This window comes from Sceloporus undulatus, chromosome 1 (genome assembly GCF_019175285.1).
Source record: "Sceloporus undulatus isolate JIND9_A2432 ecotype Alabama chromosome 1, SceUnd_v1.1, whole genome shotgun sequence".
Lineage (NCBI taxonomy): Eukaryota > Metazoa > Chordata > Lepidosauria > Squamata > Phrynosomatidae > Sceloporus > Sceloporus undulatus.
In genome coordinates, this window is record NC_056522.1 from 275,853,431 (window position 1) to 275,876,055 (window position 22,625).

At 40.6% G+C, this 22,625-nt stretch overlaps 1 protein-coding gene across 4 annotated transcripts in view; it reads left to right on the top strand.

The window, feature by feature from the left end:
- Positions 1-22,625, top strand: part of TUB (TUB bipartite transcription factor) — a 212,122-nt gene that overhangs the window by 182,559 nt on the left and 6,938 nt on the right. For all 4 annotated transcript variants that reach the window (XM_042439374.1, XM_042439384.1, XM_042439403.1 and 1 more), the window contains 5 exons: positions 11,106-11,270; positions 13,513-13,634; positions 16,195-16,386; positions 19,349-19,461; positions 20,810-20,924. In XM_042439374.1, coding sequence (XP_042295308.1) covers positions 11,106-11,270; positions 13,513-13,634; positions 16,195-16,386; positions 19,349-19,461; positions 20,810-20,924 — 707 coding nt within the window. The remainder of the gene's footprint in view (positions 1-11,105; positions 11,271-13,512; positions 13,635-16,194; positions 16,387-19,348; positions 19,462-20,809; positions 20,925-22,625) is intronic.

Genomic DNA, 22,625 nt, shown 5'->3' on the forward strand with positions numbered 1-22,625 from the left:
ATAACCTGACCTGTCTAAGACTGGACAGAGGGCAGATCACACATAGAGCATATATTTAATATTTCTGCTGGATTTTTAATATCACACTATAATTTCAGGAAATGGTGGGAAAGAAATCTCAACAGAGAAATTTAAACACTTTGTTCAATAGTCTTTTTTTACAGATTTCCCCCCAACTTTTCTATGCACATTTATTGGGAAAAGAACAGCATTTTCATCTACTTACATCAGGGACATAAGGATGCTGGGGGACTATCATCTTGAATCAGCTCAGGTTTATATTTGTGTGGAAACAAGATTTCTCTGTATCTATCTGCAGCTGAAAGCATGAACTTTGTATATGCAAATAGGCTCTGCAGTCTGTGATGATTTAACACCTGAGTCTCTATCCAAAAAATCCTTTTATAAGAAAGCCTCTAAAATTATGCTAATCTGCTGTTGAAGAACTGAAGTGTGCAACCTGATTTGTGTTCCCCGCGCCATTACATATTCTTTTATGGAAACATGGATTTTGAGCTTTTTGAAAAAGGCTGTGCATGCACAGCATCATGCTGGATTGGAGATAGGAGACTGGAGTCAAAGGTTTAGAGATGGAGTACGCGTCACAGATGCCAGCCAAATTAATCCCACTCTGGAGAGCCATGCAGAAGTATTCACCACAGGGATTGACACTATTGCTTGGTTTATATCTCTTGAAGTGCAAAGCACAATCTTTGTAAGGTATGGTGTTCTCAAAATACATCAGTGGTTCTGTGCCCACTGTACATTTTTGAAAATTAAGATTTAAAAACCCTAACATAAAAATCCTTAACAATGAACAGACTCCCATAAAACAGGATTTAAAGCAACAAAAAGTCCTTTCACGTGTTTCCAGAGGGTATCCACTGACTTAATATATAGAGTTGTGTTTGATATTTTATCTGAAGGAACAATAGGAAAGTGTAGTTCAGTAATAAATAGAGTTCTGATATCATGAAATCTCAAAATTCATTTTGCATGTATGCTGTAGTCTATATTAGGTTGGATCCAGCAGACTGCCTTATGAATTCTGTGGTTTTCTAAGCCAACAGTGCTGCAGCACATGGAAGACCATACCAGCTAGTTTGGGCTCCTTTTTTGGAGGGCTGAAGGCATTCTATCTTGGCAATCATTTTGATAACTTGTAGGGATGTTGTGCCCACCTAGGCACTTTTGGGGTTTTTTTTTTTAAGGGGGGGGTCCTTTATGTTCAGAGTGTTTCAGGGTGAGGGGCCCACTGAAAGATGATTGCTTACAATTTAAAAGAATTTGTATTTTCCCCCCTGCCCAAACAGAAAATTTGGGGGTGAAATCTTTTGGGGAGGGAGAGTGTGGATTGGCTATAATGTCTTGTGAATTTCTAACAAGGTGTTTTTAACTTGTAAGCTGAGTAGAGTCTTGAACTGGGAGTAAGGCAGAGTAGAAATAATAACAACAACAACAACAACAACAACAGTAATAATAATAATAGGTCAATGGGGGGCCACACCAGAGTCTGGTGGTTCACACCATTCTGGTCTAAAGCTATTGTAAAATTACCCATTCATAGCATGGCTGACCTCTTTGTGGTAAAAGGAGCCCAGTTCTTTTTAAAAATGAATAATCAGCTAATTCAAATACTAAAACTGTTGAATTATATATGAGCAATACTAAAAATCTTCCTTATAATAACTCAGTGAAGGACTTCAGATATGAAATGCTTTTCGGAGTGACTCTGTGACTGATGAAGCTGTGATCTGAATAATGTGCTAAAGATGAGCACCAGGGAAATATTAGGCTTAATGAAAATACACTTTTCATAAAATGAGAGAAGTAGTTGCTGGATATGGCTGTTTGTGCTGGGTGATTGCACTTTTCATGTTCTTACAGGCCAATAAAGATATATAACTTTGGCATAATGCATAACAGCTATCATTAGAATTAGCACGGGGGCATATGACCCTTGAAAAGGATGTAAATCACAAATTTCTTATTTATTTTAACCATCCTTTTTGTAGGCCAGAGAATAACAACAGCAAATTGCAAACACAAACATCATAATATCTCAGTTGTATGGTTATAGTGACATTTCTGTTAGATTACTGATTAAGTGTATGCATTTGTCTCCTGTAAATCCAGTTATTCATTGGTGTAAGATGACACATCACATTGCCCTATGACCCCAGAACAATTTGACTGGAGTGATTATGATTTCTGAAATGAGTTCCATTTCCAGCCCAATCAGTCATTGGCATGCTAATTAGAAGAGAGTGGAGAATTATACAATTCAGGCAATAGAAAAACTTGTTAATCACTTAAAATGTGTGCAGCAAAAATTAAATCCCATGAGTCACTTGCCACAATTGCAACTTAGCAAATTACAATTTTAATACCATAGCCTCATTCTATTATTACAAATTTGCATGTTATGACATTTAAGACAAATAATAAAAAGAGTAGTGTCATTTTATAATATCCCAGGGGCACATCCAAATCTGTCTGTCTGTCTGTCTATTCATTAGGCTTTCTTTTTAAGGATGGGATTTTATTATGCTTTAATGAAGATGAAGGCCTCCCTAATTCCAAGGGTATCAATCAGATCCCTTGGCAATTTAAATGAGATGAGACTAAGGGGTGATTTGTGAATGATTAGTCAACAAACAGCTCAGGTCTGAATAGACTTCTCATGGACCAGGGTTCCTTTCATATACCGTATTTTCCGGTGTATAAGATGACTGGGCGTATAAGACGACCCAAAACTTTTCCAGTTAAAATATAGAGTTTGGGATATACTCGCCATATAAGACTACCCCTTTTCCAATGCACACCAAATAAAAATTTAAAAAAATCAGATTTGATTTCAATATGGTAATTTTAATTCAAATGCTTATGACATGCAGGTACTTAGCAGGAAAACTTGTTGTATACAAAGCTTGCTTGGATTGGTCAGCTCTCCCTGCCTGTCCAGCCCTCCCTGTCTCCAAGACTATCAGAGCGGTATTGCAAAGACGGCTCTTTTTTCCATACCCCAGGCGTTCCGGACGCCTGCAGCTTGCTCCGCCCTTCAGTTACATATGCGGCGACTGCAGATTCACCAGTCCGGCTTGAAAGTTTCAGCACCAGCCCTATAAGATGACACCCGGCATATAAGATGACCCCTGACTTTTGAGAAGATTTTCCTGGGTTAAAAAGTAGTCTTATACACCAGAAAATACAGTAATTAAAGTGCTGTGTTTCCATTTGAACTGCCATAGCTGCACCTTATGGAATCCTGGGATTTGTAATTTGGACTGAGGCTAGGCTTGCCATAACCCGGCTGCACCCGTGTATTTCCCGTTTTGGGGGGCCCCGGGCCTCTCCTGGCACGGGTGCAGCCCAAAAACCGGGACCCCCCCGGTTGCAGCCAAGTTGCTGCGGCCTGAAGGCCTCGCTGCCTTCCTCCTCCGCCTCGGGGAGGCGGGGAGGAAGAGGAGGACAGCGAGGCCTGCCTGGGGCGGAGGAGGCGCCTCCCCGCGCGCCCACACCACCCTCCTCCTCCGCCCCCTCGCCCCCAGGCTTGGCGCCCGCCCGCAATATAAAGCAGGCAAAGGTGGATGGAGCCAGCGGCTCTTGCGTGCGGGCGCGCAGGGAGGAGGAGAAGAGGGGGCGGAGGAGGCAGGGGAAGGTGGCGCACCCGCGCGGGGAGGCAGGGAGGGTGGCGTGCCCGCGCGCAAGAGGTACTGGCTCCGTCGGCCTTTGCCTCCCCGCGCGGCCGCGCCACTCACCTCCTCCTCCTCCGCCCCCTCTTCTCTAGCAGGCCGCGCGGCCGCGTGGAGGAGACGAAGCTGGAGGCGCTTTGCCTCCTGCGCGCAGCCGCGCGCCACCCTCTTCCTCCGCCCCGTCTGCCCCAGCCCCCAGGCGAATGGAGGAGGGGGATAAGGAGAAGGAGGAGGAGGAGGAGGAGGAAAAGGAGGAGGGGAAGGAGTGAGTGGCCAGAGAGGCCTCAAGGTGGGGGTTTTTTTGGGGGGTGTGCTTTTAATGGTAACAAGTCTCCCTTACTTTGACAGTGATAGTGTAGTGGTGATGATGATGATGAAGATGATATGAGTGGGTCATCTTGAGAGGCATGCATGCACTGTTTCAGAAGCCGAGAGAGTGTGACTTTCCAAAGTGCCTTTTCTGTGTGGTTTTGGTTCTGAGGCCTGGTCAATGTAAATTGCTGTGATTTTTACAAACTCATGCGCAGTGAAGAAAAACCAAAGTCCCTTGACACACACTTCTGAAAAGTACACTTGGTGCAAGAACGGTGAAACCACCTTGACATGTTCAATATGCATAGCCATGTTAAACCATTCTAAGTGTTAAACCCAAGGGGTTTGGTTATGGAATAAGCCTCTGATGCAAGAGACCATGTTCAGTAAAGCCATGTGAGATGCCCAAATGTGCTGTTGTGTGTGTTTTGGAATGGAGGTCGGGGGTGTTTTGCCAGAAAGGGAAGTCCATTTCTGCCATCTGTCTAGAAATAATGCCCAAATGTCCTCCATTTTGATCATGCCTAAGAAACAGGCATTTAGATTAACATTTTTTTAAAAAAAAATCAATTTTTTTCGCATGTCCTCCATTTTTTTTTAAAAAAGTGTCCTACATTAGAAAAATTTGTCCTACATTTGTCCCGGTTTGGAGGTCCTGACTTATGGCAACCCTAACTGAGGCACTAGAGGAGATTTTTATAGTTTTTTGTGGGCTTTTTTGGGCGATGAGGCCATGTTCTAGAAGAGTTTATTCCTGATGTTTCACCAGCAGCTATGGCTGGCATCTTCAGAGAATTCCATTCCAGTATTCTCTGAAGATGCCAGCCACAGATGCTGGGTGAAACTCCACAATAAACTCTTCTAGAACATGGCCTCATCGCCTGAAAAAACCCACAAAAATTTATGGATGCCGGCTGTGAAAGCTCAACTTACACCAGAGGAGCTCTTTGGCTGAGAATTCTAAATGTCCCTCCCAAACTGCAACCCAGGACTCCATTAGATGGAAGCATGGAATTAAATGGATCACCATCGAATGATGTGATATGAAAGGGTCTCTAGATAAGCACAGAAGAAAAGTTTTAAGTTAAAAAGAATCAAAAAGGACAAATTCCAAATAAAATAAAATGAATAAAATGTTGCCATCATGAGTTTCAAAGTGGACAGATAGGAAGACATGCAATTGGATTAATTTCCAATATAACATGTTTCATGTCAGTGGGACCTTTGGATTTATGGGGTTTTTTTGTTCCAGCCCCCTCACTCCCCTGGATAGGAAAAATATGAATGATCATGGCCCCATTATCAAATGGCAGGAGCGTTAACATGGATATGCCAAAATGTGCATGGTCACATTGCTACCATTTAATAACATGGAGCGTGGAACAATTATAGTCAATCAAAACCCACAGCTCCAGATGCCTACTGCATATGTATTGCTTACATGTTAGATCTGGACTGGAACCGTGGAGGTGCAGTGAAGTGGGTCAGACCTTCCCCTTCTACAATGTGCCAAATAAAAATACCCAACTCCAGAATATGATTGGATAGATGTACTACTTACATTTTACTTAACAGAAACTTTATTATAATAAATTAGTTAACAAAACCAGTAAAATGTCCAAGTAAAAAGTGCGTGTAGCAATATCTCTTTACTAATAAAGCACACAGACTAGAAATAACTTGATGGTAAGAGAGATTTCTGTTCGGCTGGCCTGAGGAACACTAACAATAGCATGCTTTGCTGGACAGACACAACTCTGTTGGTCAAGATTTTGTTTTCATTCGATCTAATACAATGCGTGGAAGCTCAAAACAATATGAACAAAAGGTGGATGCATCCTCGTTTTCTGTCCCAGGTTTGATAGATGGAGATATCATGCCTCTGATGATGGACATTCCATGTAACTATTTAGTCAGCAGGAATCTAAGTATTCTGTATGGATAGTACAATAATATCCACAATCTGCAAAACAGTGTTATCTTTACTGAGTCAACCAAATGTCCACGGGCATAAAGGTGTTAACAATCAACAAGAGACAAACAACCAAACCCCACAACGGTGCTAGTCATAAGGCCTGCATTCTATCAAGATGTTGTGGTTGTTGTTCACGGTTCAGAAGGTATGAAGGGTGTCATACTTTTCTTTCTTTCTCCTTTATGAGTTTTAACACCTTTGCAGATGAAGAAGCCAGTGCAGCGTCAAAACTTGCAACATGTATATGTGCATTTAGTTGGCCCAATAAAATATCACTGTTTTGTGGATTTGGTGTTACTATGCTTTGCTATATGGCCAACACAGCTACCCAGATACGTTTTTTATAGGATAAGGTACTCATTGCCTAAGCACTCCTCATATATTGTAGAATGTTTAAAAAGGGCAAGCATGGTAGATCTAGGGCGCAGTGGTAAATGTGTCATTTCCTTGCACAATTAGCAGTAAAAATAATGTTTTTAAAAAGGCTTACTGTCATAGATAAGTTTCTTAACAGGCAAGGAATTCAAAGAAGTATTCGTCTGTTTGGTTTGCTGTGATTTAAATAAATGATAGTGCTTAGAGTGTCTTTCTGGTAAGCTGGTAGATAAAATAATGTTTAATATATTGTGCTTTTATTTTTACTGCTAACCTCCTATCCTCCTCTTAATTTCAAAGCAGTCCAGGTTTCTTTGAAGTATTGCCCTGCCAAGTTTTCAGCCGGATGGGCGATGATAGTGTTTTGAAGCAATGCTTCAGAATTCTAATGCGCGCATGTCACTCCACTGTATACACTAGGCTTTGAGTGCAGTAACTACTCCAGGAAAAAGAGCCAAGGATTCTACATCCGATGAGACAAACTGGTGTTTTCCTCCTGTATATGTAACACTGAGCTGAAACTCTCACACGTTTCATTTCTGTTTTCACTGGGAAATCACCTAAAGTAAAGAAGACTGATTTTATTTTTCTTATAAAAAATATTATTTCAAGATCAACATTAAATTTGAATAGACATTTAGTTTGCATATGTGCATGTACATGTTTAGCATACAAAGCACAGGAAAGAGAGGTTGGCCTTTCATACACACAGTTATGGTTGCCTTGGTCGATGATCTCGTCTGGGCATCGACAGGGGAGCGTGTCCCTGTTGGTGCTCTTGGACATCTCAGCGGCTTTCGATACTATAGACCATGGTATCCTTCTGGTTCCGTTCCTACCTCTCTGGGAGGTTCCAGATGGTGCAGCTGGGAGATGTGTGCTCCGATAAGAGGGCCCTTACATCTGGGGGTCCCTCAAGAGCCATTCTGTCTCCCATGCTTTTAACATTTACATGAAACCGGGGAGAGATTATCCAGAGACATGGGGCGCGGGTTATCAGTACGCTGAGGACACCCAAATAGTCTTCTCTATTCTCCGACTGCCGCAGTGACTGAGGATGGCATCTCTCCTCGCGTGGCCTGTCTGGGTCGGTAATGGGCTGGATGAGGGAAAACCGACTCAGTCTGAATCCAGAGAAAATGGAGGTGCTCGTGATAGGTTCCCCCGGCCAGGATGGCGGGGGTTCACACCCGTCCTGAACGGGATCACGCTTCCCGTGAAGGACTCGGTTACGCAGTTTGGGGGTGCTCCTTAATTCGTCCCTCCACCTGACAGCTCAGGTGGATGCGACTGTCAGGAGCACCTGTTATCAGCTTTGGCTGATTCGCCAACTGCGTCCCTTCCTGGACCAGAGGCACCTTGAAACGGTAGTACACGCTCTGGTAACCTCTCGTTTGGACTTCTGCAATGCGCTCTACATGGGGCAGCCCTTGTACCATACCCGGAAGCTACAATTAGTGCAAAATATGACAGCCAGGCTGGTTACTGGCATATCCAGAGCCAGCCACATAACACCAGTGCTCAAAGACCTGCACTAGCTGCCTATTCGCTTCCGGTCACAATACACGGTGCTGGTTATTACCTATAAAGCCCTAAATGGCTTGGGCCCAGGATACCTTGAGGACCGCCTCTCCCCATACAATCCGCCCCGCTCTCTCAGAACATCTGGGCAGCAGTTATTGAGGGTCCCAGGGGCCAGGCTAGCCTCCACGTCTAGGAGAGCCTTCACCATCTCGGTCCCGACCCTCTGGAATTCTCTGCCCTTTGAGCTCCGCTCGGCCACCTCCCTGGCCCAATTTAAAAAGGGGCTTAAAACTTTCCTGTTCAGGTCAGCATTTCCCGACACATGCCCCAATTAGCTCTCCCCCCCCCCTCCATGCCAGCGGTGGCAAGCTGGTTAGATTGTTTTAATGCTATTGTATTGTTGTGTTTAATTTTAATTGTAGATGTATGTTATTTGTATGTATGAACGTTTTATAATGTTGTACACCGCCCTGATTACATAGAAGGGCGGTATAGAAATAATTTTTTATTATTTATTTATTATTAGTTATAGTGCTGTGGTTCCACTTTTCTTGCCATGACAATATCCTGTGGAATCCTGAGATTTGTAGTTTGAAGAATAAGAATTTAAAATTTTTAGTCAAAGAGCTTTTGTGCTTCAACAAATTACAAACCCCAGGGTTTCTTAGGATACAGCCATGGTAGTTCTAGTGGAATCATAATGGAATAATTATGTTGTGTGAAAAGGCCTGGAGACATACAAAAATGAAGGGGTAGCCATGTTTCTTGAATATTTCTTGAGAATGTTTTCACTCTGGGTTTTTTGAATTGAGCAAGGGGGATGGATTTATTAGTCTACAAGGCCTCCTGCAATTCTAATACTCTTGAATCCATCTGCATCACATCTTTCATTGTATGCATCGTCGGAGGCATATCTATTATCACACTGTGTATTGATGATTTGCGATTTAATGAGTGTGCTAAAGAAACCCTATTAATTGCTGCTATGAGTCCAACTGGTGGCCTATTATATGTGCTGTTCTGCGTCTGGCAAATCTTCAGCAATTGTTGTAAGGGAACTGTCAGAAAAATCTCTATTGTGAAGTATAAGTTAGTTTCCATGGCTACTTTTGCTTCTTTCATTATTTGTAGAATGATTATGGCTACAGTGTACCTTCTTGCTCCCTAAGAAAGTATTCCTATTTAATTTTTGAAGATTTACAGTATATAGCAATGTAAGGCAAGACAATTGTCACAGTTTTATGCCAAGTTAATTCTTAGTTGCAAATCCCTAGAGAGAAATTAGATGATAAATTAAATAACTAGTATGTAGATGAGGTCTCTTTTACTTACTAGTAAGCATGAGGAGCTCAGATGTGGATTAGGACCACTGGAGTCACAAGCTTTATTATCTTTATTTATTTACCAAATGTAGGGGTATTTAAATGTCTCCTATTTATCTGTGTGGATTTATTTAGCTGCATGCTGTGTATTTAATGTATCATGTACCTCAGCTCTTAAAGGCATTTCTGAGTTTTGCAAAGGTAAATCAAGCATCAGCATAATTCACAATGCTTTTTCAATGCACTTTTGAATGTGTGTTAAGAATTAATTAAATTTCTTAATTAAAAAAAATGGATGAAGCAAATCAAAGTTATCAGCTGAAGAGGGAATTAGGTAATGTTTGCCCAAGGTACTTCGTATTTAATTTTTCTGTTTGTGATCTATCATATTAAGATGTTGACATTTTGTAATAACCAATTGCATGTTAGTAATAGCTTCCCATTTCTGTCTTGATGAGTGAGTTTTCAGCCTGATAGAGCAGGAAGCATGTAAACCTTTATTCAAAAGAATCAAAATACTGTATCTCATATAGTACAAAGCAATTTTTGAAAAAGGTGACTGATTCAGAATTATCCATGTCTTAACACGGAGATGAAAAGTATTTATATTTTTTAAGATCACCTGCCATCATAATAAAATGTAACTGCCCTTCCCCTCAAAGAGAGTGAAGCGAACTTTTATCTCTACAGCTTGGTTCTGAGCTCAGTTGGTGAATCATCTGAATGAAACCAAGCCTCTGTTCCATACATGGATGTTTTAAGTAGCTGGGTGGACAGGGCTGTGTTCCATGTTTAGTGGTGTTGTGGATAAGACATTTTTTTGCCATTCATTCCCTACTTCCAGACAAAGCATCTTATTCATTCATTCCCTATTTCCAACCAAAACAAGAATATACTGCTTAATAGTGAACTCAGCACTCTCTAAGTGGTTTACAATCTGTAAGCCAGCTGCCCTCAACAAGCTGGGTACTCATTTTATTGACCTATGAAAGGATGGAAGGCTGAGTCAACTTTAGAGCCCTGGGATCGAACTCACAACTTTGTGGCTGCAGTACCTGCATTAAACTGCTGCGCCACCTGGGCTGTTATTAGTGGTGGTTTATGGGCTGCGAGAGGGGAAGCTGCACCATCTGTGGTCCATGAGCTGCCCTGGTGTGGTTGTCTCTTTGCTGCAGCGTGTTGACTGTGGAATTTCCCTGCCAAAGAAAGTTAGGCAGGTTCCATCTTTTCTGAGCTACTGGTGAGTGTTACTCAGCATGGCCTTTGCTTCTTGAAACTGCTCTAGCTCTTAGCAAATTGACTGAAAATTATTTACAACTTATTTTAAAGGAGTATCTTTATTTTCTTTTAGATTTTAAAATCTCTGATTTTTTTTTAAAAAAATGTTTTTATCCATTGTGCATTGCTTGGGGGCACTGGTGGGCAGAAAAGCAATTTCTAGATGCCTTAAACAAATAAATGTGTGGATGTGTTTGAATAAAATTCTCAAACTTTGGTAAAACTTCTCTTCCTGAACCTGTGGGCCCTCAAAGTTCTGGCAGTCAGGAGGTTCAACCCTTATGTTTCTCTTTTCCCCACATGGAGAAAATGTCTGTGTAGCAATTTCTTTCCCTCACCTGGAGCTAACTGCTCTGCAGAATGTTTTCTTGTGTCATTGACATCAATACAATTTCCTGATTGTTTTTGCTAAAAGATCAAGAGATCAAGACTTCTGGAAGCAATTCAGAATAACAGGAGGGCATTTCTCCCTCTCCGCACCCTGTCCATGATTTTGCCGTTCCAATTATTGTTTAAATTGAATGCCAGATGTGACTTCATAGGTAAATAAAGGTTGAAGCATGTTATTTCTTTTTGATAATGGCACTGGTTTTGTTTTTGTTTTGCTTTTTTGCTGCTTGGTAGGCATTGATGGTCCAGCTGCTTTCCAAGATGATGTAAAGGAAATTGGGAGCCGGGTTCAGATCCTTACTGTTGGAGAAGCTGGTCAAGATGAGGATGATGGTGAGATAATAGCTTCCAGTCAGCAACAAGGCAAGCAGGATCTTAGAGTAACGATGCAGAAGAAAGGTAAGGTTTCAATGTACCCTGCTGATGTTCATGCCAATTTGTTCTGCTCTATATGATTCACCTAAACTCTGTTGTGAACCAAAGGCCAAATCATAGAAAGACAAAGAAAAAGATCTTCATAGCCATGATCTAGGCCAAAATATGACTTGACTTGATTTTTTTTAAAACTTTGGGGCTTCTTAACTGAGAGTTTTCATAAGAAAAGGCATAACCCTGTTAAAAATTACACATTTGGAACCCATAGTGACACTTTGTGGAAAAGAGCTACAGAAGAACACATCAGTAGATTATACTAGGTCTTGTGTAGGAGTACAGCTTAGCTGTGCATCCCTCCAACTCATAATGCCAGGGGATTATATACTGTCATAGAAAGGTAAAATGCATCAGTAGGGCTCAACTGACACTATAGGCCTTGAAAACATTTCTATCGGTAAGCAATTTTTCTAGGTTAATATTTAGGTGAGACTTTCAGTAACCAATGAGTTAGCCATATGGATACCTGGGAAGTGTGCAGTTCTTCTAAAACCACATCTCCTTATCTCCAGTTTTGTGTTATGGTTATAAGCAATGGCGAGGTGTTCCCAGAAAAAGTTTGTGCTACTAGTACTACTACTACTACTAGTAGTAGTTTTTAAAATTGATTTCTTAGTTAACTCTCCCCATGGATTGAGGCCTTTAACAACAACGATTAACAAATGCATGACATCAGTTAAAAACACATTAGTTAAAAACACACATCATTTCTTTTTTTAAAAAACCAGTAAAATATGGATATATTAAACAATCAATCCATACTTTAAAATTCACAATTTAAAAATGATCTGGATAGGCCTGCTGGAAGAGACTGGGCTTTAATGCTGTTTAAATTCAGATGGTGTATTTAGCTGTTGAACCTCTTCTATCAGGTTGTTCCATAGTCTGAGAGTGGCTGAGAAAAATGTCCCTTGGGTGACAGTTGCCAACCTGGTCCTGACTGGCTGGCATAAATATCTCCTAAAGAATCTGAGTGTACAGGTGGACTAAATGGAAGGAGGTGTTTCTGTAGGTAACCTGGACCCAAACCATGTAGGGCTTTAAAAGATAACTGACACTTTGTGTCTTGCCTGGAAACTAATTGGCAGCTATTGGAGTGATTGTAATATTGGTGTGATATGATCACTCCTGGATATCCCAGTAACCAGTCTGGCAATATTTCTTGGAATTGTTTGGCTTTGGCAGGTAATTCTGTTTAAGTTGTTCAGCGGTGGCAGGGATGTGTTGTGAACTTGTTTGCTCCTCAGGAAGCATCCAGGAGGTCTTATCTGGGTCCTGTAGGTAAGTGAAATGAGTAGGAAACACCAGTTAAATAAAGAAAAGCCAATTGTTTTATTTGGTACCCTTTATAAAGATATGCCACACCAGCCCCTAGGAAATGTTCTGCCATTTCAATTTCAATTTTCTTTTCTAGCAAATCTAGTCTAAAGAACTGTGCAATCATTCCCTTCATTTTAACCGCTTTTCCATTTTCAGATGCTATCATAACCATTAATGTCATTGAAAAGAATCAGCCTTTAATGGACCTTAAGCGGTCTCAATGGCATTGTACTGGTAGGCAGAAGCTGTATTTTAGTAATTCTGAGATGTCATGTGATCATGTATTTTGTGCAGAAGTGAAAAGAGTTACATCCTAAGAAGTTTAGGCTACCATCCTGTACACATTTTCCTGGGAAATAATCCCACTGAATTCTATGGGACTTATATTTTAGTGTGACATCTGCAGTAGTGTTCTATAAACACAAGGTTTTATGTTCTTCTATGTGTATTTGTGGACTAAAAAATGAGTGCTGCCTATATTGCTTCCCCCCCTCCATGTACCATTCAAGTGTGAAATGCAAGAGGTAACAGAAATGTATTTTAAACTATTTTAAATTAGTATTTTAAAATAGGATTGTTTGTTTAATATTTTTAAAGCATTAAACTTGTATAATAAGATGCCTTGGGACCTGTGCCAGGAGACAGGTGGAATATAAGTTTATTGAATGAATGACTAACTATTGTAGATTACATTTCCCATACCTACTTAACTATTTTGCCTGTTGGCATAATATTAAAGCAGTTCCCAGTTTCTATCTCTACCAAACAAAGAATGATGGATACAAGATATAATATAAGATACAATATTGCAAATGAGATGCTTATTAGATGTAAATAATTTGAATATGCAACAGTCTTGCTTTTTGTAAGTATGATGGATTTCCTTTAGGTATTTCGAGTAGCATGAATTTTGATGAAGAGGAGGATGAGGATGATGAAGACAGTTCAAGTTCCTCACAGTTGAATAGTAATACCCGACCAGGTTCTGCAACAAGCAAAAAATCAAACAAGGTGAGAAGTCAGATGTGATGCAACCAGAAAACATGTCTCAGAGATAATCTGGCTCATTTGTTTGAAACAATAGAAATTTTTATGCTTAGACCATCCCAGTAGGTTCTTTGTTTTTTAAATGAATTTTTTTTCCTGGAAAATGCAAATGTCCTGTTTTTTCCTTCTGCTGTTTCTCAGTTGCCCAATCAGCTTCACAGTTTGGAAGCAGCCCCTGACAGTGTGAACCAGTGCGGTGCAGTGGTTTGACCACTGGACTATAACTGGAGACCAGGATTCAGCATGGAAACCAATGGGGTGACTTTGGGCATGTCACACTCTAAGAGGAAGGCAATGGCAAAACACCACTGAACAAATCTTGCCAAGGAAAACCCATAAGTTGGAAAGGGCTTGAAGGCACACAACAAGAACATAATTGTAAGGCATCATTTCTTGCCTTACTCTTTTCACATGATTAAAAAGTATATCCTGAAACTCAACTGTGCCGTGAGAAATTTAGGAGAGCAATTTATGAGGCCATCAAATAGGAATGGAGGGAAGTGGTTTAAACAATATGAGGTTTCCTAGATTCCTGATTCCTACAGTATCAAACACTGAGGAGAATCAGGGGTGTAGCAGGCCAGGAATAGGGGTATTGTCCTCCTAAATGAGAATTCTGATCCTCAAATTTTCTGTCATTCCCTAAATTTCTAACATTGCAGAGAAGGAGGCTTTAAAACTCATTCATATTTACAAGCCTTATATTTGCTGAGTTCATACCCACTTGAGAACTTTCTCTGGCCTTTTTCTTTGGATGTCTACACTATATATCTAAATGCTCAACTAGTAGAATTCTTATTTTGGGAACAATATCCTTATTTTGTGCCCCCTGTAGCCACACCCCTGATGAGACTTAAAAATATTTAACAGATAACTGTTCCTGACATTCTAGTTTTTATTTCCCAGATAGATTGCTCCTGATCAAAAGCTGTTGCACCAACACACAACAACCCACCTTGTTGTCTGTTGCTGACTGACATCACTTACCCACAGTTTTATTGCAGCCTTCCTCCTCCATTGCCCGTGCATATGTCATCTGCCAACCTATGGGGAACCCATAAATTTCATAGGGTTTGCTTAGGAAAGGAATACTCAGAGGTGGTCTTGTCAGTTCCTTCCTCTGAAAGCCTTCAGCACCTGATATTTGTTGGTGGTCTCCCATCCCTGTACTAGCCATGGCATACTTTGCTTAGCTTTCCAAGATCAGATGGGATTTGGTAGCTTTAGAGTATTCTCCATTAAGCTGTATCAAATGATTCGGCCATAGTTACTGTGTTAAGGTGGAATGGAGCCAATGAGAAATAGCAAATAAACTGTTCTGCCTGACTGGCTGCCCTCAACAACAACAACAATTTCTTTCCTGCTTCTCCCTATGAATCAAGGGAACAACAACAGATTAAAATACAACACATAACATCAGTTAAAATACACAAACCAGATAAACACATAACATCAGTTTAAAAGAACATATAAATTCAGATGGTGTATTTAGCTGTTGAATTTCTTCTGCCAGGTTGTTCCAGAGTCTAGGGGGTGTCTGAGGAAAGGGTCCTTTGGGTAACAGTTGTAAACCTAGTCCTGATTGGCTGGCATGAATGTCCTCTAGAGGACTTGAGCATAGAGGTGGGTTATGTCGAAGGAGGAGAGCCCATTGGTAACCTGGGCCCAAACCATGTAGGGATTTAAAAACAATAAGCATCACTTTGTACTTTGCCTGGAAATTAATTGGCAGCCAGTGGAGTAATTTTAGTCTTGGTGTAATATGATCACTCCTAGATGTGCCACAAACCAATCTGGCTGTCACGTTTTGAACTAATTGAAGTTTCTGAACTTGGCACAGAGGTAGCCCAATGTACAGCACGTTGCAGAAGGCCAGGTCATTTTTAGTTCCTCAAACTCTAGGAAGGGGCACAGCAGGCATAGCAGCCAAAGCTGATAGTAAACACACCTGGTTCAGCTGTCTTTTGGAGAGATGGGTCCAGAAATACTTCCAGGCTGCAAATACAGTCTTTCAGGACTCATGCACATACTCTCAAATTCAGGTCAGGTTAGGACCCTTGACAGTAAGCATCTCAGTCTTGTTTGGATTCAACATCAGATTGTTTTTCCTCATCCGACCCATTGCCTCTTCTTGGCAATCATTCAGAGGATATACACTATCCTTAGCTGATGTTGCTTTTGCCGGCTTGGAGAAATATATTTGGGTGTCATCAGCATATTGATAGCACCCCACCTCAGGAGTAAGCAAGCACATGGCTGTTCTTTTACCATGCTGAAACCATACACAGCAGCAATATGGTGCATGATCTTTAATGGATATTCCCTTTTTCAAATTGTACTCCAGTACACGTGTCCCTCCTGTCCCACCCAAAGATGCACTGTTGACAGAGAGATGATCTGATCCAATAAAGCATGCCAGATCTACTCTGGTTTTCACTCAGGCTTCTGCTTACATTTACCATCAAAATGAACTGATCTGATTGTTTATGTTTCCAGTACATTCTCATTTTTCTCCCTCTTCTAGGAAACAGCCTCAGGGCCCAGCCCTTCAACTAATAACCTTGTGATAGATGTTGATGACCTGGAGGAGTTTGCTGTGAGGCCTGCTCCTCAGGGTGTTACTGTCAAATGCAGAATCACGAGAGACAAGAAGGGGATGGATCGCGGAATGTACCCTACATACTACCTCCACTTGGAAAGGGAGGATGGTAAAAAGGTCATAAGACACATTTTGCTGGTTGTATATGAAACAGCAGAGCAGAAATGGAGTTGCAGAAGTGGGGGAAAATTCTTAGGCTCATCTTTTGGATCCTCCATTCCCCAAACGCCTAACATATAAGAGTGTATGATAGTTAGTATAGTATGTTTAGCAGCCAGAAAGGCAAACATTTATATCAGCGTGCTTTCATCTAAATTCCTACACATTCAGCTTTCAGAAGAGAGAAAACTCAATGTAGTTTATTTATGGGGAGGATGTTTATAGGATTGCACAGTTAAAGAGCATTCTTCTCCATGTGTCATAAGGTCTACAGGATGAATAGTTGTCGGAAAGTGATCATCAAATGGCCTTGTATCATCATTTCTCATGCTGCTCTTGCACAAGTTTATTCTACTGAAGCATTTATGCACCAGTGTGGGGTAACATTTTGAGCACTGGACAAGGACACTGGGAGATCAGGGTTCAAATTTCTGCTCGGCCATGGCAACCCACTGTGTGACCTTCGGCAAGTCACACAATCACACAATCTCAGCCTCAGAGGAAGACAAAAGGCAATACCTCTTTGAACAAATCTTGTCAAGAAAACCCTGTGGGAGGTGTTCGCCTTAGGGTTGCCAGAAGTCAGAAATGACTTGAAGGCACACAACAACAACAACAATCTATTTTATTGTACTTCTCTTGTGCAAAAGTGTCCTAAAGCACACTTCTGTGGCAGCTGGTGGTGGCCACGGTCAGTGATGCTTTGAATCTGCACAGCCCTATTGACATGGCTCAAGGAGCCTTCCAAGGGGCTGAACCCTATTCCCAAAAGAGGCAGCAGCTAAGGTTACCATATTTTGAAAAGTAAAAAAGAGGACACACTTGCCAACTGACTACTGTCAGCCCTCTTTCTCCATGGATTCTGCATCCATTCAACCACCCACAGCTGGAAAATATTTACTGTATTTATTCTGGAGATATATACAGGTATATCTCCAAAAAGCAAATCTTAATTTTGCCATTTTATATAAGGGACACAATTTTACTATGCCATTGTATTTAATGGGACTAAAGCATGCACAGATTTTGGTATCTATACGGGATCCTGGAACCAAACCCCAGTGGATACCAAGGGCACACTGTAGTTCAAACCACCAACAGTTATGGTGACTCTTAACTTTCCCTCTACTGTAGAAGCTTTGATAATTACTAGTAGAAATGTTCCTAACCTTTATTGTATTTAAATAACAACAAGTTTGGCTTTCCTTTTCTCCTTCCTCACCTTTTCTGAGAGCTGCCTCACTCAATCCATGAAGCTTCCATGATCTATCATTCCTTCATGATCTCTCTCAGTAACTCACCTTCTCACTATGGGTTTGTCTCTCTTTCCCCTCCTTGCCTTGAGTCTCTTTCTCTCTGTGTCTCTCTTTCTTTGTGCACTCTGTCAAGCCAGACTGCATCCTTCTCCTAGTGCAGCTGCCAGTGGAGTCGGGGAGACAGTAATGAGGAGGCAGGAGTGATGAAGAAGTGAGCAGGAGGTGAAGTAGGAATGGACATTTTAAAAATCCCAGGACATTTCAAAAATCCACCCAGGCAGAAAAATTTAGCTCTGAGAAAGAGGACATGTTGGGAAAAGGAATGGAATGAGGAAGAGTCTCTTCAAAGTGCTGTCCTAACTAACAAATTAATGCTAAGATAATATGCAATACTGTGACTAATGAACATCACGTCCAGAGATCCATTTGTGCAGAAAGAAACTGTACAGTTTTCTTTTGATTCTGCTGATGTAGTTGTTTTTATGGGTTTCAGAAAGTTGTACTTTAAGTTATTATTTCATGGCCTGGAGGGAGTGAAAGGACAGGCCCAACGCCATCGGGCCCGGCCTCGATTAAGAAAAAGAGCCCTCCCTCCAGTCCATCTGCCTTGGTCCAGGCCTCAGAGGGAGAGAAGAATGCTGGACCTGATTCCCACCCCCCACCATTCCCTTCTCCTTTTGTGTCGTGTCTTTTAGATTGTAAACCTGAGGGCAGGGAACCGTCTGTTATCCCCTCTGTTGTAAGCCGCCCGGATTCCCAGTGATTGGGCGGCATATAAATAAATCCTATTATTATTATTATTATTATTATTATTATTATTATTATTATTAGCAACTGAATCCAGGACCTTTTTGTATGCAGAGCATGTGCTGTACACATGAGCTACAGCTCTTCTCCCATTATGAGTATTTTGACGATATACCAAAGATATGCAAACATATAATTAAATTTTAGGCTGTTTTATAAATTGTTACAGTTGCAGAGCCCCTTGTTGGGCTAATTTAAGACTGTGTGGCAAGTTAAGGATAAATAAACAAACATTGTGTGGTGCTTTTCATTAACAGCAATATGTGTAAATGTTGTTAATATGTGCCGTGCATAGTTACAGCTTGGCTTGGAATCCCTTGCTTTTCTCTGTGTTTTAGCAAACCTCATAGGTTTCTTACATCATATATGAGTTTTCATTGTACATGCAGACATCATATATGAAAATTCATATTTGAAGATGAATGAAAGTTTAGGGACACAAAGTAGTGTTTATTCCCCTCCCCCCCCCCAATGACTTCAGGTACTTTTATTTCCGTTCATTGAACTTTATCCTTAGCAGACATCATGCTTGGAGTCTTGCATTGATTAGCAGTTGTGTTCTTTACACTTCTGACTCAAACTGGCATCTATTTTTTCTTTACTTGAAGGAGACGGTTGAAACTCAAATTAAACATTTAACAGTGTTTCCTAGGTTTAATTATTTAAATCATAAATAATGAATTGATGTGAGTAGTTTCCTGTGCTGATTTTTAACTCCCCTGCCTTTTTTTGCTGTCGTTTGACCTTCTATATTTTTGCTGCTGCTGATAAGCCACAAGAAAATTAGATTCAGTTTTCTTTTTCTAATGGTTTTGTCAGATTTTCTCTAGAGTGTTTTTTGTTTTTTAAATGTTTAGGTATTTTTGTTAGCTGGAAGAAAGCGAAAGAAGAGCAAAACCTCAAATTACCTCATCTCCATTGACCCAACAGACTTGTCACGAGGCGGAGAGAGTTTCTTTGGAAAACTGAGGTAAATTGGAGAAAAAGTCTTCATGTTGATGCAGATGATTGAGTGATACCAATATGCTTTTAGTAATAGTTAAAAATTTACCAGAACTGACGTAAGAATTGAACAGTTGCTATTACTCCTCTTAATTCAGATTGATTACTGTTTTAATCCACTTTAATTATCCTTTTGTTTCTCTATGCCAGAATAATTAAAGTGGTACAAAATCACCAAAAGAGGAATCAAAAGGAGAATATCAGGGAGATATGAAAGCTAGTTTGATAGTGGATAGAACAGTGGACTTGGGTACAAACTCTCTCAGCCATGAAACTTGCTAGGGTCAGACTCACCAACCAGTTAGACTGCATTTAAAAAAGAAAAGCACAAGATAACAGAAAGTAATAATTCTCCTTTGTTTTATACTTCAACCGGATTTGGATATTGTGTCCCTTCTGGATCCCACATTTTAAAAAGGACGTTGTCACACTAGAGCATGTTTAGAAGAGGAATATGGCCAGAACTGGTTATACTTAGTCCTGTGGAGAAAAGAATAAGAGAAGGCATGACAGTGGTCTTCAGATAGTTGAACAGCTGTCAGCTGAGGAAAGCATAGACTTGCTTACCATTGCTCTAGAGAACCAAGGGGTGGGAATTGCAGGGAAGCCAGCATTTTTAAAATCTTTGAAGAAATTTCCCAGGGGGAAGAAATGTGCAATAGTGGACCATCCCCCACTGGAGATGTTTCAGCAAAGGCTGCATGGCTCTCTGTCAAGCAAACTGTTACTGCATCTCACATTATAGACTATGCATTGAGAAGGTTTTGGGTGATGATCTGCAAGATACTGCCCAACTCTCTGATGGGTAAAATTTGGCCCTCCAGATGTTGTTGGGACACACTCCCAGTATTCCTTTCCACTGCTTAAGGCTGTTGGGAGTTGTAGTCTATCCACATATTGTCAACCTTCTGTTCTATATCTCACTGGATGATTAAGTGTAAGAGTGAAAGAGGATGATCCCAATTTGCTCCTTGGAGAAGAGATAGTACACAAATGGAGTAAGTGAACATGTGTTCATTCTGGATCAATTAAACCAGAATAGCATGTTGATCCTCATAATTGGGTTCTCGTGAGATTGCATCTCGAGTATTTAATTGTATCTGAGATGTCATGAAAATTCTGTCAGAATTGTATAAGAAAGGCTAGCTCAGTCTGGCATTCCTTCTGTTATAGCCTTGCCTTCTAGAGGTGCATTTTGATCTGGGGTTATCAGATGGCTATACATTATATTGTTTTTAATCATCCCTGAGTGCTTGAGGCTTAGATAATGATAATGAATCAAGTCTCTCAGGCACTTTGTTTTTCTTCTCTTATAGATCAAACCTTATGGGGACAAAGTTTACAGTTTATGATAATGGAGTAAATCCAATGAAAACAACATTGAGTTTAGAAGCAAGTAATCTGCGGCAGGAGCTGGCTGCTATTTGCTATGTAAGTACCATTTGTAGGACAAGCAAAGAAACTTATTTCAATAAAATGAATGATAACCAGGCATATAAAGCTATATAAACCTTTCATCCAACTAATCATTGAGAAATAACTACTTCCCCATCTGCTACATTTGCTTTATTCCTAAATTTGGGTTGCACATGGTCCTTGTCTCATGTATTTGAAGTCTTGCCTTTGCCAGCAATGTGGGAAGGGAACCTGAGAGTGGAACTGCTTTTGCCTTCTCAAATGATGCTCTTAGGCTTCCTTTCTGACATAAACTAGCCACCAAAACCACCAACATTGCAAAAATTATTAGCTTAATTTATATCCTTCCTTTATCCCAAAACATAACCCAAGGTGGCTTACAATGTAAATTAAGAATAAAACACAACTAAAACCAAGATATAAATAAAACATTTTAAAACCACCAAATAGTCAATACTGTTCACATTAATTTAAAAATTGATTTAAAAGCATTTGAAAATATGTTTACAATATAAAGATCAGTTCAACACGACCCATTTTATAAAATTCTTCTGCACAATCAGTTAAAAGTGGAAGACTTGTTAAAATAAAAATGGTTTTACCAGCTGGTAAGGAGAGCAGAGAGGGTGCCATTGAGTCTCCCATGGGAGGGAAATCCATAGTCTGCAAGCAGTCACTGCTGCAAATGCTCTCCCGTGTGTCTTCACCAAGTGGTGGGGATGACAGAATGTACAAAGATCTTAAAACTTGGGCAGGTTTACATAGGAAAATGTGGTCATTCAGATAGTCTGGATTCAAACTGTATAAATAAGACAGTGCCCAGGAGCCATCTGCAGTTATGGGGACTCTTTATCTCAAGAAACTTTATCTTCTCCAACCTGTGTATCTAGAAGGGAGGAGCAGTGACATCCAGCCTAAAGGTTAACCCTCATGTTCATTTGATGGAGGAAATCCAGCCCTTAGTGGGTTATTTCCCATGCTCCAAAATCTGGAATGACAGAGGTAGCTGTTAGGAATTAGATGTGGTAATTAGGCATGTTTCTTCTACGTATATTACCCTGTCAAAATGGCTGCCTCTGAACTTATCATCCACGTTGACACGTCTTAGAATGATGGAATGTCTGTGTGAATCATAGCTTAATTAAAAAAAAAAACTCCTGTAAAACAAATTGGAAAATGGGACAAATGGAATTAGGACATTGTTGATGGGTTTGTCAGATGGGCAGAGCTAGCCTGATCTTCAGCATGTCTTCGCCTACCTGGTCTTCAATAGTTCTAAAAAAAGAAAGAGGCTTTAGTGTTTATACAGATTTATTTCTGCTCTAATGTGTTGCATGTAGAGTTGTCTTTGAAGCCATTCCAGAAACTCTTATTTCAAATCACAGTGTGCCAGATTGGTATTGCAGCCCTCCCCACATCAACATGTTATACCAGAGCTTAAAAAGCTTCATTAGCCACTAGTTTGCTTTTGTACCCAATTCATGATACTGGCTTAGGCCTAAACAGCCTGGGCTCTAGGTATTGTGAATGTCCACCTTCTCCCACATGAATCTGCCTACTTCTTAAGATCTTGTTTGGAGACCGTCTTCTGGCTGGCCAGTCAATTGTGGTGGATGACTCCAGGACTCTGCTGCTGTTGTTTTTACAGTGGTATCCAATGTGTGGCTTGCCTCCCAAATTGAATTTCACAGGCACCTTTTCACTTAGCACTTAGCA